This window comes from Syngnathus scovelli, chromosome 17 (genome assembly GCF_024217435.2).
Source record: "Syngnathus scovelli strain Florida chromosome 17, RoL_Ssco_1.2, whole genome shotgun sequence".
NCBI lineage: Eukaryota > Metazoa > Chordata > Actinopteri > Syngnathiformes > Syngnathidae > Syngnathus > Syngnathus scovelli.
In genome coordinates this window covers 5,817,467-5,832,582 of record NC_090863.1, presented here as the reverse complement: position 1 = coordinate 5,832,582, position 15,116 = coordinate 5,817,467, and the positions used below count along the sequence as shown (strand labels likewise).

The 15,116-nt window shown below is 45.0% G+C and overlaps 2 protein-coding genes across 10 annotated transcripts in view; both read left to right on the top strand.

Annotated features, from left to right (window-relative positions):
• Positions 1–166: 166 nt before the first annotated feature.
• On the top strand, positions 167–8,553 carry atg9b (autophagy related 9B). Of its 2 annotated transcripts, none has more exons than XM_049746968.2 (15): positions 167–576; positions 690–853; positions 951–996; positions 1,240–1,302; positions 1,803–1,973; positions 2,921–3,062; positions 3,212–3,960; positions 4,044–4,197; positions 4,280–4,459; positions 4,640–4,885; positions 4,962–5,200; positions 5,293–5,386; positions 5,450–5,534; positions 5,662–5,819; positions 6,278–8,553. In XM_049746968.2, the coding sequence occupies exons 2-14, from the start codon at positions 745–747 to the stop codon at positions 5,799–5,801; spliced, it is 2,418 nt and encodes an 805-aa protein (XP_049602925.1). In that variant the 5' UTR covers positions 167–576; positions 690–744; the 3' UTR covers positions 5,802–5,819; positions 6,278–8,553. The 2 variants fall into 2 exon arrangements, with proteins under 2 accessions (XP_049602925.1, XP_049602926.1); XM_049746969.2 differs by having other exon boundaries at positions 180–226.
• A 1,287-nt stretch (positions 8,554–9,840) lies between these two features.
• The window catches only part of obscnb (obscurin, cytoskeletal calmodulin and titin-interacting RhoGEF b), a 33,113-nt gene continuing 27,837 nt past the window's right edge, over positions 9,841–15,116 (top strand). For 4 of the 8 annotated variants that reach the window (XM_049746961.2, XM_049746959.2, XM_049746958.2 and 1 more), the window contains exons 1-11: positions 9,841–10,056; positions 10,874–11,941; positions 12,317–12,586; positions 12,663–12,923; positions 12,986–13,291; positions 13,365–13,631; positions 13,716–13,822; positions 13,890–14,058; positions 14,135–14,410; positions 14,474–14,755; positions 14,827–15,102. In XM_049746961.2, the coding sequence (XP_049602918.1) occupies positions 10,879–11,941; positions 12,317–12,586; positions 12,663–12,923; positions 12,986–13,291; positions 13,365–13,631; positions 13,716–13,822; positions 13,890–14,058; positions 14,135–14,410; positions 14,474–14,755; positions 14,827–15,102 (3,277 nt within the window). In that variant the 5' untranslated portion in view covers positions 9,841–10,056; positions 10,874–10,878. The remainder of the gene's footprint in view (positions 10,057–10,873; positions 11,942–12,316; positions 12,587–12,662; positions 12,924–12,985; positions 13,292–13,364; positions 13,632–13,715; positions 13,823–13,889; positions 14,059–14,134; positions 14,411–14,473; positions 14,756–14,826; positions 15,103–15,116) is intronic. The other 4 variants (XM_049746966.2, XM_049746964.2, XM_049746965.2 and 1 more) reach the window with 1 other exon arrangement.

Genomic DNA, 15,116 nt, shown 5'->3' with positions numbered 1-15,116 from the left:
TAAATATTAGTTTTGGAACAATGTAATTCGTTGTACACATAATTAATTTACTTTTAAAAATTATTTTTCATATCTTTTCAATTGTTTTTGGCTTTTTAAAACAACGTCACAAGAATATTACACAACCATTTGCAAAAAACTACAACTCCGTACCGGAAGTTGTCATGGCCAAAACCTGTAGTGACGTTTGTTTGTGAAAGACAAAAACAGTGGGCACACACGTAAGGTATGTTGTATTTTTGGAAGAGCTGGCCCAACTTAGACTGTCAAGTCGATTGTGCCATAAGGTGAACTTAAGCGTGCGGATTGAAAGACTGCGAGTCACCGTTGTGTTTTCGCTGAAGTGGGAAGCAAAAGGATTTCGACACCAGCGGATGACGGAGCGAGTCGGGAACAAAACAAACCGTGCACTCTGCGTGACCACGCTCGACTGGCTGAATCATCCCTACACTAGCCGACCACTTCTCACTCGCCGTGGGGACATTTATTTGTTGCGTATGGCTGGTGCTTCACGCTGATTAATAACACATCAATTACTCCAGTGGGACATTCTTTAGCCTTACGTCACAAGCTATCGTAAGTTGTCACGCTAATTTAGCATGTTGCTAGCCTGACTTGGGAGTTCTCGAGGTGGTGCAGACTGCAGCCACGTTTTTGAAGGTCTTGGTCGCTTTTGTATGGTGACACAGAAGCTGAGCTTCTTCGGTGAGTTGAACGACTGGGTAGAGAATGTGAAGCACAACCATGGCCAACTTGGAAGCCTACCGGGAATATCAGAGGATTGAGGACCTGGAGGAGGACTCTCCACCCGGTGAGGAGGACTTGCTGCTCCATGTGCCCGAAGGCCTAAAAGGTAAACAAATAAAAAAAAAGCTACCGAAGTGGCATACAAGCTTGACAAGTCTCACAGTAATCCTATTGACTTAATTTTCCCAACATTTGTGTCGCAGATTCATGGCACCACATCAAGAACTTGGATAACTTCTTCACGAGAATATCCTTGTGTGTTTTACTGTGACATTCATCATGATTGATTTACTAGTAAGCAGTGTTGTACAAACTTGTTAAGACATTAGACATCAAAGTGCAACAGCATTGTGTGACACTTTGATGTTCGAATTGGAAAAACAACAAAACACCTAACCGGGAGACTAGATCGACAAACTGACCGACCTCCCAAGTATTTTTATACTTCTCATTTAAATGTGCCACGTTTTCCCTTAACCCCTGTGTTCACATCTATCATTTTCACCAAAAAAATGGCTTTGCTTGTATGATGCTGTCAGAGTTCTTTGAACTTGTGTAAGTATTAATATCAGCTACCTGAAGATGATTTGATTGACCGTTTTGTTATATTAGGTAAATCTCCAAGTACAACCTACCAGGTTTTGGTAGTTGAACTAAAATGGTTGAATTTCTCAGTCAATGTGAATCACCCACAGCACTTGTCCTCTCCTCGCATATTGTGTATTTCCATTCCGGCTGTCTTGAGATAAATTATTCTGTGCTCTGCCAGTGGGGGCAAGTCTATTTTTAGGTTCTCTGTTTGTCAGAATGTCGCCACGGCTCGTGTTAATATCGGGCGTCATAAAGTAATAACTAAACAGTGACACCCCGATGACTCATCTTGCGTAATACGCCACTGACTGCTAATTCAGATTCTCAAATCTGTATTTGTCACCCACATTGTACCGACACTAAATGGGTGGACGACAGATTGTGGAAATATTCCACTTTGGGTTGTTAGATCGATGCCAGGTCTTGTGCTCGCTACTAAACTTTTGTTTTTTGGTGCTCTTCAGTCAGTTTCTGTTCGTCGTCACGTTCACAACGTTCTTGGTCAACTGCGTGGAGTATGACGTCCTGTTCGCCAACCGCGCTGTCAATCACACGGGGCAGGGTCACAACCCATTGGACAGGAGCAAGGTCACCATCCCCGATGCCCTTTTGCCCAGCCAGCAGTGCACTGAGAGGCAAGAGCCCTTTCATTACTTATTCAATCTGCATTGTTTTAGGACTTTTATTGTATATATTTTGTTTGGCTTAAATATTGTGGCTGTCTTCAAGATGATACCTTAAAATAAGGTTGGTACAGACACCAAAATCCGGTGTTGATACTTGCCCAAAATGTCACTATTCTCTTGGATTTGTACATATAACTTAAAAGAAAAAGCCCAAATTTGTTTTTCAAGTCTTTTTTTGTTCAAAGCATTGCGACACCTCGCCAAAAAATATGACGTGAGGGTTTTTGATAACCATAAATACTCAAGCTGCACATTTACAAATGGTTGTCATCAATAGTCACACATTTGTAATTTCAAACAAATTTCTGTGACTACAAAAAATGGAATAATTCTTGCTTTGTCCAACTTTTATTTCAAATGGACAAGTTGTTCCCTTCTCATCAGTAGTAGCATGTGACTGGTTTTCCTGTTGAGACATTTTCATGTTGATGACACTGAAGTTGTTGTGCTCCACATTTAGTAATTGATCCATGTCAGTGAGGTAAAAGTGGTCAGACGAGACGCCAGCATCTTGGCCGTTGCCAACCGCCACATGAGACTTTGCTGGCGAGCTGTGAGGAACAAGCTCCGCCCCATGTTAGCATGTGCTTATTTTCCACAGCTTACACAAAAATATTAAAAAAAAGAAAGAAGAGGTGCAAAACCACTCAGTCCTTTTCTGAGTTCCCAACGATGAGAAGTGGCTTTTACAATTTTAGATTGGACTGGATAAGATGCGTCGTTACGAAGAATTTGTTAGGCTCATTGTCAAGGACCTGGCAAATAAAATTTCAAAACTTTTTAGAGATGATAAACCTGCAATGCCTAAAAATAACTATTGCAACATTATTGTTTTTTCCTCCTTAAATATGTCTATTAGTTCTTTGTTCCCTCATTGTCTACCTTTTGTTCTTCAGGATCCAAGCCAACAGCTGGATCATATTCCTTCTCATCATGGCGGCCATCTTCTGGCTCTATCGACTCATCAAGGTCATTTGCAATGTCCTGAGCTACTGGGAAATCCGGCAGTTCTACATTAAAGCGCTGAAGATCAGAATGGTACACATTTCCAACAGTGTCCGCCAGATTCATGGCTTGAGATTTGAAAGGAGACTTATCCTGCATTACGCAACTACCATCACATTATCTCTCCTCTCATCCATGTCGCTAATGTGCAAATTTGAATCTTTCCGCTCTTGTTGTCCCAGGATGAACTATGCAACTTCACATGGCAAGAAGTCCAAGACCGCCTCATCAGCCTGCAGCGAGAGCAGCAAATGTGCGTCCACAAGAAAGAGCTGACGGAACTGGACATCTATCACCGCATTCTGCGCTTCAAGAACTACATGGTGGCCATGATCAACAAATCCCTGCTCCCCGTGCGACTGCAGCTCCCCCTAGTGGGCGATGTGGTCTTCCTCACGCAGGGCCTGAAGTACAACTTTGAGCTCATTCTTTTCTGGGGCCCTGGCTCGCTGTTCCAGAACAAGTGGAACCTGCACCCCAAATACAAACGCAGCGGTAATCGGCTGGAGCTGGCGCAGCAGCTCAGCAGGGTCATCCTGCTCATGGGCCTGGCCAATCTGCTGCTTTGTCCATTCATCCTGGTGTGGCAGGTGCTCTACGCCTTTTTCAGCTACACAGAAATCATCCGGCGGGAACCCGGCAGTCTGGGAGCTCGGCGCTGGTCCCTCTATGGCCGACTCTACCTGCGCCATTTCAACGAGCTGAACCACGAGCTGCACGGACGCTTGGGCCGAGGCTACAAGCCCACGTCCAAATACATGAACTCCTTCACGTCGCCGCTGCTCACCGTGCTGGCAAAAAATGTCGCTTTCTTCTCGGGCTCGGTGTTGGCCGTTCTCATCGCGCTGACCGTCTACGATGAAGACGTCCTGACGGTGCAACACATTCTGACCGGCATCACGGTGCTAGGGGTGGTTATCACCATCACCAGGTAGGTGGCCTGCTTCATCCTCATCTCCGATGTCCCGCCGTACGCATTTGGAAAGCGCCAACGTTTGTTTTGTCCCATACAAGGTCCTTCATCCCAGACGAGCATATGGTTTGGTGCCCAGAGCAGCTGCTGCAGTGCATGCTGGCCCACATCCACTACATGCCGGACCACTGGAGGGGCAACGCCAACAAGAGCGAGACCCGTGACGAGGTGGCACAGCTCTTCCAGTACAAAGCGGTGAGTAGAGGGAACCTCGGTGGATGAAGTGTACCATCGTTACACTTCCTGTTAAATTCAGCACACTAAATGCTTCTGTCAGGTGTTCATCCTGGAGGAGCTGCTCAGTCCCATCATTACACCCTTCATTCTCATCTTCCTGCTGAGGAACAAGTCTCTGGAGATTGTCGACTTCTTCAGGAACTTCACGGTGGAGGTGATTGGCGTGGGGGACATCTGCTCCTTCGCACAGATGGACATCAGACGTCACGGGAATCCCACGGTAAGCAGGACTCAACAGTGCATCCACATTTGAGATTTGTTGCCTCTCTCTGGTCACTCTTGGTATTACAACTCATTTGTGGGTGCCTCACGTTTGAAAAAATAAGATGCTAAAAATCGGTACGTGTACACAAAGTCAATACACCTTTGCCAATGACCTCTTTTAATGATGTTTTTGCAGTGGCTCTCCGAGGGCCAGACGGAAGCGTCCGTGTACCAGCAGGCGGAGAACGGCAAGACGGAGTTGTCACTCATGCACTTCACTATTAAGAATCCACACTGGCAGCCACCGCTGGACAGCTCGGTGTTCATCAGCCACCTGAAGGAGAAGGTGCAACACGACGCGCAAGGCGGCCCTTCCACGCAGCTCCTGCTCTCTGAGGCTCCTCTTTGCACATCGCTGCAGTCCAACGAGTCTGCTACCGCCGTGAGAAATCCCGCTAACGAACCTCGTCCATCGTCATGTAACGATTACCAATTAATTCGATTGTTATCCTTCCCAGCCTGAGAATCTGCTGGCCAGCGTCTTGGCGCACCCCGTTCTCGCCGCGTCAGGACTACAAGGCAGAGATCACCGCTTTATCCCAGCTAGCACAGCAGCGTCAGCCGCCGCTAGCGTCTTGGCCTCTTTGTCCGCCTCTCAGCTGCCACACACCGGCCGGGGCCGCGGGCAACGCCACCAAGCGTCGTCCGTACATCAAGACAGCACCATCTACCACAGTGATCGCACCGTTATTGACAGGTACCTGACAGACCTCAAGTGGTTTGTGTTATTGTATTTATTATGGTAGACCAAATCCATTCCTAATATGTACCACGTCTCGTTTTCATCAGCATGTCATTCAGCGACAGCCGTTTGCGGAGTAACACGCTGCACTCGGAGTTTGCCTCAGCAGAGATGAGCCTCCACGCTATCTACATGCACGAGGTAACTTTCATTTCACCACGCCAACTCCCTTGCCTTTTGTTGACATGCAATCTGTCTCTTTAGCTCCACCAGCAGACGTCACACCCGCAGAGAAGTTCAGGGCAGTGGCCTAGCTCAGTGCCAATGACTGAGCTACACGGCAGGACTGGTAATTGCAAATGAGCACAATAGTGAAGGAACTTAAAAAGAAAAGTGATCATACTGGCATCACTTGGGTTTTGCATTACAGTCAAAATGAGATATGCTTGTATTTAATTCACAATGCAAATTATCAGGTTTCCTGGCCCATGCTGGTCCCACGCCATCTTTGGTAACACCCGTGCACCTCGGCGGGTGGGAAGAAGAAGAGGAGGAGGAAGACGAAGAGGAACTAAATAGCGCATCCGCTAGGAAACAGGACACCGGGACTTGTTGAAGTGCCTTACGACATAAGGTGTGTGCGCTCTATTTTTAACCATCTAGCTTAGCGCTAAGTACATCAAAGACTTGTTTCTAATTTGTTCTTAATGTCGTGCTCCGATGAGAAGAAGTTCAATTCAAAGGTTAATTAGTAGAGAGATATTAAAGACTACCATGAGGAAGTCTTTAAACGACTTTAAAGTGTCTGTCCTAATTAAGTAGCGTTTATGTGAGCAGTTCAGTGTTTTTTATTTATTTATTTTTATTTTGCCATGAAAGGACGTCCAACCTCTGTTGTAGTGAAACTTAAAAAAACACAACTGACGATTCCGATAAGTAAATCAAAAAGCGTGGCTAAAAAAAAAAGTGTTAAAGCTAGTCAGCAGTGTTTGAGGGGTTCTAGTCATATCGCCTTCTTGGGACCATTGCCTTACTAAGACATTCGAATATTTTTAACGCCTTTTTTCGTGTGCCCCCCTCCCCCCTTTCTAGCGTTTACATTTTACTTTTCACCAATGAACATTGTGGCCTTAGAAGATCCTCAGCACGGACCTTTAAATCCATCCTTTTGACACGAGGACATCTCACGAAGAAACCACTATCGTCGTCTTCTGTGCGGACATCAGGGAAGCATACATGTTTTTATCTTGTTCAAATGAACCCGTGTGTGTGCGTCGGCAAAATGGTGTATTCACTAAAACCACTGATGGAAAAACACCAAAGGCGCTATCTGCACCATGTGAGTATTTGTAGTGCACATCAAAAGCCTCTAGTATTGTTTTTTTTTTTTTTTTTTTGCTGCATTCTTCCCGCATGGAAGTATCGTAGTTATTAGATCCTCGCGACGTGTCGTTACTTGAAGAGTCCACATTGTTAAATACATGCATATAAATAAGCTAGCACACGCACTGCTAGAGGAGTATGTGGCTCAAGGACTTGATTTGTGATTTTACATGGAGCGTTTTGATGCTGCTGTCTGTGTTGGGTGGGTTCTCACACTCGCAGATTTGGTTCAGTATTAGCAACTCTTTTGTAAGATGTTTATGTAGTAACATTAAGACTGATTTCATTCCCCAAATATTGGCCATTAAGTCAGCACTGATCTCAAGACTCGAGTTCACACAGCAAATACGGGATTAGAACCCTCAACCTCAGAACAGCGAGGCATGTGTGCTTAACCACTAAGGTATCATGCTGCCATCCCAAATTTATTTGGAGGGAAATCTTTAGAATAAAAAAAAACAAAAAAAACACTAAGGCTTGCCTATACATATCTTGTTGATGCAAAAAGCGGTGAAGATTTTCTGGGATTTTTATTATCATTAATATTATTACCATTTGACTTTCACGAAGACATCGTTTTTATGAAAATATTTTAAAATGATTTAGTATTTTTTAACTTCTTTTTTTTTTTTCAGTGAACCCCAGAAAACATGCATTTTAAATATATTAGCCAAATTCCCTGTGCATGTCATTTACTCCCTAAGAACTAATTTCCAAATTTACTAACTCTTTGTCTTTATGACTACGCGTTTAGACTCAATTTGCCTTTTTGTCGAGAAAAAGGCACTTAGCCTCTTTTTATATTTATTACCTTTTTCCTCTGGTATGTAACAGCTAAGCATTATTTATTGCTAGAAAAAAAAAAATCTTGTTTCATTGTGCAACAGACAGCAGTGCCCTCAAATTATGAGTAGCTGAAACGATATTACTAGATGGCGTCACGTTAGAGTGGTTCATTCTTAGGGATAACATACATGTAAACATATCAAATAGGAACAACATATAGACAAGCCACTATTGCAGAGATGATTAGCAGCTCTTATCGTTCACGCAAAACATTTAAGCCTCTTTACGTCTACGGAAGAACAAATGCTTCATGATGCTTACAATCTCAGTACTTTGCACTGATATTTACATATTTGCATCAAAATATAGTAAGCAGAGTTTTAAGTGTACATAAATGTACGTAGAGCACATGCAAGAGCTCAGAAAGGGAACTGAGCCGCCGCCACCTCGAAACGTTTGTATATAACGACTTATTTTCAATCGGCCGTATTGGTGAGATCGTTGCGTGTGAGAAATTCACCTTGTAAAAGACACTGGAGTTCAACGTTGCTTGTTTGTATTACAAACACCTCACTGCTGGTATTCTCCTTCTTATTTTAAGCAGTGCCTTAGCATTAAGGACTCATATTTACTCTCTAGTCAGGATTTACATCTTCAACGGAAAATATTTGACAGTTTTGCTTAAAAAGTGGCCCCACTTGCGACAATAAAGCCTTCGAGTAACAACTGTGTCCCGATTAGTCGGGTGCATCGTCCACTTTTGTAAATAAATGCCCCCGCACCTACGTGTAAATAAATATGATTCATTATAATGCATTTGGCTTTAAAGAAGAATTGCAAAGAGACTGACAACATCCATATTTTAATTTATTTCTGCACTGTGCTGTCAACTATCTACGTACTGGCCGGCATCAGCAGCGGCGGCACCCGCGGCATGGACAACCTCCCAACAACACACCAGTCAAGTGTCACAATGACTGGGGCAAGGTGCTAAATATTATCATGCTAAAATGACTTGTACAACACAAGCTGTACTAATGCAACGCACCAAAAGAAATGTTTCGAAGCAGTGTCATGATGCTTGGTTTTTTTTTTTGTGTCTGGCAGATATATATTATTTAATCTTTTTTTTTTTGTGTGAGTGTGTGTTATTATGTGATGTCTATTTGAAATAAAAAAATTCCAAGGTTGGGATTGAACACCGTGTGGGGATACCTTCTATATCAATAGATTAAAAACAGAAATCATAATCTTAATATAGCTCTTATTCATTATACCAAAAACTAATTAGCATTCCTATTGAATGTTGGTTTTCTTGTTTAATGTCTTAATGGTGACCTCCAGTCACCCCAAAAATGACCTTTATGTTTAGATGAACCCTTCATTGCTAATATTTTTTTATTTTTAAAGTTAATGTGTTTGTTATTAAAAATATGTCATTTGTTCCAGGTACATCATGGGTAAGTATGCCAGCTATTGTTCAGTTTATTTTAGATTTGGGCAAAATGTTTTTGTTCCAATTATACAGAAAATGTGTATTTTCTTGCAAACATGGAGCATAAATGTATTATCAACACTCTTACACCTTGAAGCACAGTTAGAACAGAAGTAGTAGTACAAGCATACTTGATATCTGCTAGAATTTCAAGTGGGGGCCCTCATCAAGTCGGGGTCCCGGTGACCTGCTGCTGTCAATCACTAGTGTTGCTACACTAAACTATTCTAATGCAGTTGTTAAGTCATAATTACAGTCAAGTAAATAGTTGTATGAGAAACAATTTTTAGGCCCTAATTGTAGAATATCAAGCAATTAAATTGAGCCTTTTTGTAATGCGGTGCTACTGCACAAACCAATTGATTGCGTGCCATTCATAATCTTGAAATTTAGGAATGTCCTAATCTTAGGACCTACTGTACTCCTCAGTGGTTATTAAGAATCCGTTAGGACTGTATTTATAAAACGTTTGGTCAGTGGTGTGGTATTGAATTACACCATGAGCAAAGTGTTATTATTTGCCCCGTGACTTGAACCCAAATGAGCGGAAGAAGAAGATGAATGGATGGATAATTATATAAAATGGGATGCATGAGCTATCATTTCTCTCACTCCATATTTGTATCTGCAGCAAAGATATCAAGGAAGAGCAGGGCATTAACTATTCTAAAATGGTGCCACACAGTGAACGCCTTTCAATTCTGAATTAGACTCAAATTTTCTGGAACTCACTAAATAATATTTATTTACAATATCAAATATGTATGAAAAACAGTAGCGGTTGCCAAAAATACCTCCTGTGCTTCAAAATGTAAGACATCAGATTCTATTAAATGAAAGTATGCATTCTGAAGTTTTCAACTGAGATTTGTTTTTAATGACTGCACAATGTTAAGTGTTGGTGTACAATCTGCTCCGCAGCAACCACGGCATAAGTGACGGTGTGCTATCTGCTCACTAAATGACAAGAGTCTATTTTGGAAAGGAGGCTGCGCCAGAATAGGCACGCCAGCTATCTGCCAGCATCATGTTGGACCTACACGGGACAAGAAAGAAAAAATAAGTCTAGTCAAGCGCGCACCACAGGGCACTGGGGGATGCTACAGCACTCTGAATTTCCAAAGGATATTTTGGCCATTTTTGGGGGTGGAATTGGAAAATTTTGGAACCTTCCATGACTGACTGACCCCAGCAAAGAAGACTTAAGGTGATTCTGTTGACATTAGCTTTAAAGGACAAAATAACTTGTATATTTTGTATACTAGGAGAGGATTTAGCTTTCTTTAAATTATTTTTATGCCTGTACTTAAAAAAAATTCATTTAAAAAGAGTTTGTTGTGCTTGCCAAGCTAGCTGGCTAGCATCAAGTTTCAATTAAGCTAGCTAAAATTCCCGCCATTCATTTCTTTTCAGTTAAAAAACACATTTTAACAACTCCAGCTGACTTTTAAAGACATATTCACAAAACCTGTATGGAAGGAAGTGAGGTGTGTTGGCGTGAATGTCGGAGCCTTATCAAACAGCTGAAGCACCGGCGGCTTCTACAAATGGAAACGGAGTGAGACAGCCAGGGACAGCTGAGGTTATTTTGGGCCGGCCTCGGTTGAAGGGACAGAGGCGACAAAGCCGCTAAATGTCACCCTTTGCGTACGGGGAAACACTGGTTTGACCTTCGTTGTGGAACTTATTAGTTTGTGCGCATTAAAACGACTTTTCTCGAGCAGAGCGGAAGCTGTATATGTAGGAGTGGAATGACGTGAAATGTATAAGTCTGCCCTCTGGATTTATGTTTGTTTACATAACACCCATCAAAATGTCAAACATCTATCGGTCACAATAGATACACCTGAAAATAATATCCAACGGAGTTCTGTTTTAATGGGAATGTGACCCAAATCCGTAGGCTAGCGCCACAGTCAGTTTATGCTAATGCAGTTGTACGTAGGGCACATATGAGTGAACTTTATTGCTGGATTCCTCTATTTGTTTTGTTTCTAAAAAAATGTCCTAATCCTTAACTGTAGGTACCATGGATTTGTTTGGAGGAGCCCCCAGGTTCCTGACCCGGCCCAAAGCGTTTGCCGTGTGCGTTGGCAAGGACGCCACGCTTAGCTGCACCATTGTCGGGACCCCTACCCCGCTCATCACCTGGGAGAAAGAAAAACTCAAGCTGACATCCGGGGGCCGCTTCAAGACAGTGGAGGACGGTGACGTGTACCGTCTGACCATCTACGACTTGGCGCTGGAAGATAGCGGTCAGTACATATGCAGGGCCAAGAACAGCGTCGGGGAGGCCTACGCCGCCGTCACCCTCAAAGTGGCCCTTCCTACCGAGATGACTCCGAGGGCGCCCGTTTTCATGCTCAAGCCCACCTCGGCACGTGTGGCTTTGGGAGGCGATGCCGTGTTCCACTGCAGAGTCGTCGCTCACCCTGAAGCCAACTTTGACTGGGAGAAGGACGGCCGCTACCTGAGCGAGTCCAACCGCATTAAGATGTTTTCGGATAGTGACAGCAGCAGCTTAAAAATCCAGAGCGTGCGTAACCTGGACAGCGGCACGTACACCTGCAGGGCCCAGAACACTTTGGGCCGGGCACAGGCCGCTGCCACGCTGGTGGTGGACACCCAGGATTCCCACTTGCTCTCCGTGGAGAACCACACCTCCCTCCTCTCTCACCTCCAGAAGCGTAAAGAAGAAATGAAGAAGGACATATCTGTCTTTCGGACCGAGGAAAGCGCCGCCTCGGACAAAATCACAGACGGTCTGAGTTCTCTGAGTCTGGAGCACGTTGCGAGATCATCGGTGCTGTCAAAGCTGCCCAAGGGAGTGTTCACCCGCACCTGCACCGTGACGGAGGGCAAGCACGCCAAACTAAGCTGCTTTGTGACCGGTCACCCCAAGCCTCACATCATCTGGAGGAAGGACGGAGCGAATATCAGCGAGGGCCGTCGCCACGTCATATACGAAGATCATGCCGAGAACTTCATTCTCAAGATCCTGTACTGCAAGCAGGATGACAACGGCTTCTACACCTGCAATGCCACCAATATGGCCGGTCAGACCTACAGTGCTGTGCTGGTAACAGTCAAGGGTATGTGGTATTTTACAACAGCACCAAGCATGCCTTTTGACCCCAAGGACAACATGAGTAGCTCAAGCAGGAGCTACTGCTCATACTGTCAGTGCCCACTCATTGCGCTAAAGGTTTTTAAAATGCGTGCGGCTTGTCGCAACATGATTCAATTGTGGCTCGTATTCAGAAGGGATGGGTAGTGTTGCATCTATTTTCTGCTGCCGTTGAGAAGTTCACAGTTGCTATGTGGGGTTGACTCTCACTTGCTCGTACAACCCCCCCCCCCCTTTCCCCAGAGTTGAAATTACATACGAATTAATAAAAGTGGTTTGAGAATATTATCAAATGCATGGAGTCATAGTTTGATGAATTTTTCCTCCTTTAACATGCCAGAGCCAAAGGTGCCATTCAGGAGGAAGCTTGAAGATGTGGCGGTCCAGGAAAAAACATCAGCCACCATGATGTGTGAGGTGCCGCTGACCAGCAGCAAGGCCGACTGGTTTATGGAGGAAACGCGTCTAGAGCAAAACACAAAGTATCGCATGGAGGAACAAGGAACCCTGCGCCGACTCACCATCCACAACGTGACCACCAACGATGACGGTGTTTATATCTGCGAGATGAAGGAGGGCAGCCGCACGGTGGGCGAGCTCACCGTCCTCGGTAAGGTGTCAACCTGGTCTTAGATCACCTTAAAGGAGAAGTCAAAAGTGTTTGACGTCTCCATCTAACATCTCAGGCAACATTACCAAGAAGCTTCCCCGGAAAACTGTCGTTCCCGTCAGCGACACCGTCATCTTCTGCGTGGAGCTGGAGCAGCCCTGTCCTGACGCCTACTGGACCCGTAACGGCGACAAACTGAAAGCGGATTCCCGAATTTCCATCGCTTGCCTGCTCCGTCAGTACACGCTGACCATTCGGGAGTGTCAGGCGGAAGATTCGGGAGAAGTGGCCTTTGTGGCTGGAGACTGCAAGACGTCCACTCGATTCTCCGTTACCGGTGAGGAAATTTATTGCAAAGCTTCTTCTCAACATCTTTGCATAAACCATTTTGCTCCCCAGCGGCACGGAAGCATCCTCCCGATCCCCCAGTTGACGCTGTGGTGCGAAACAAGACTGACTCATCCATCAGCTTGCAGTGGTCTCCCCCGGACAGTGATCGTCCCGTGCCCATCAAGGGCTACATTGTGGAGAGAAGGAAGGTTGGCACTCAGACCTGGCAGAGGTGCAACCTGGGAGAAACCATTTTGGCAACGGAGATGACAATCTCTAACTTCACAGAAGAAGCCTCTTTCCAATTCCGTATCTCTGCCATCAATGATTTCGGTCAGAGTGACTACCTCGAGGTGCCCGGAACCTTCTACCTTGGTAGGACATCTGGATACATTTAGCATGGTGAGGCACTATGCCATTTAACTCTCTTCCCTCCTGTTCCGTGAAGAACCAAGCGCAGACATCAGGAAAGGCCTTGTGGACAGCACCGCCGTTTCCGGCCAAGAGTTCTCCATCTCGGTGGAGCTTTCAGCCGTCTGCTCAGGCTTCTGGTCCCTAAACGGCCGCATGCTGCGAAGTGGCGGCGACTACCTCATCACCCGCTCCAAGAACATACACACGTTGCTCATCCGAGAGGTCACCTTGGACTTGAATGGAACCGAAGTCAAGTTTGTGGGCGGAGGCTCGCAGAGCAGTTGCACCTTAGCTGTCAAGTGTAGGTTACAATGTTTGTTATCCTTTTTGTTAGTGTGTGTGTAAAATCTTGAAATAACTCCCATTGCCCTCTTTTGTGCTATAGCGCCACCTGTCCGGTTCATCAATAAGTCAGATCAGCCACAGGTAGTGTTCTGCAGCGCCCAAGCCACGGCTCAGATGACGGCTGAGGTGTCAGATTCCGACGCACAGGTACTACGTTTCAAACTTGTTCAATTTTCTTTTAATATTCTGAAAATATTTCGTACATTTTTCACAGGTGGTTTGGATGACAAATGGACGGGAGGTAAAGATGGGCAAGAAGTATGAATATGTGACCATGGACCGCAGGAGGATCCTGAAGGTACACAACGTTACCGAAGAAGACGTGGGCGTCTATGAATGCGTTTGCGCTGATGATAAAATGTCCATGCAGCTCACTCTTAAAGGTACAACATCATTACAAATTATTTTTATTGATTGACCTTGTCAAGTAACTAATGACAATTCCACGTCAATATCCAGATGAACCCGCCAAGTTCCTGAACAAGCCCAGAGGACCCACGGGCCTGACGTCATCACTCAAAGGAGATCTCGAGCTGAGCTGCGAGGTTTCTCCCGCGAGCACGACGGTCGTGTGGAGAAAAGACCAGGTGGAGATCTTTGAGGACCAAAGAACGACCATCATCTCCAAAGGTACTCAGAGGAAGCTGATCGTGAAGAATGCCAATAAAAGCGACGAGGGTCATTACTCCTGCGAGACAGCCACCGACAAAGTCACATTCCACGTCAAGATTAAAGGTAAGCGTTTGCTTATTTTTTTGTTTATAGGTTCAATAACAACATAAACCGCTTTCCTATCAGAAACTCAAGCCCAGCCTGCCTTCTCCAACAAGGAGATGGTGCAGAAGGAGGTCAAAGTGGCTCTCTCCCAAAAAGCCAATCTCAGTTGTACAGTGTCGGACAGCAAGACCGAGGTCAAGTGGTACAAAGACGGCAAAGTGCTCATATCCAGTCGAAACGTTTATTCCCAAGTCAAAGGCAATACTCGTCAACTGGTGATTGAAAAAATGGAGAAGAGTGACGCTGGAGAATACACCTGCGAGACTGGAGGAGAAAAGCTGGTGTTTCAAATCATTCTGCTCGGTAGGTTATAGACGTCAAATATAGTAACGGTCAAAGATCTTTCTGGATTTTCTCATTTCAACTTCTTTCAGACTCCAAGGCGGCCTTCTTTAACCAAGAAGCAGTCCAGAGGGAAGTGAAAGCCACTCTCTCCGAGAAGGCCACTCTGAGCTGTGAAGTGTTTGATTCAACCCGGGAGGTGAAATGGTACAAGGACGGAAAGCTGCTTGTTTCTGGTCAGACCACACACGTCGAGACAAAGGGGAAAACTCGCCGGCTGGTGATCGATAGCGTGGAGAGGAAGGATGGCGGGGAGTACACCTGTGAGGCCGGGACGGAGAAGCTGCTCTTCAAGATCCACGTGACTGGTAAGGGAATCAGT

What these genes read in the sequence shown, in the direction of transcription:
- atg9b (XM_049746968.2), top strand. Translation starts at nt 745, where the DNA reads ATGGCCAACTTGGAAGCCTACCGGGAATATCAGAGGATTGAGGACCTG. An exon ending in AAGCGCTGAAGATCAGAATG is followed by an intron (nt 3,063 to 3,211) that starts GTACACATTTCC and finishes TTGTTGTCCCAG; the next exon opens with GATGAACTATGCAACTTCAC. An exon ending in GATCGCACCGTTATTGACAG is followed by an intron (nt 5,201 to 5,292) that starts GTACCTGACAGA and finishes CGTTTTCATCAG; the next exon opens with CATGTCATTCAGCGACAGCC.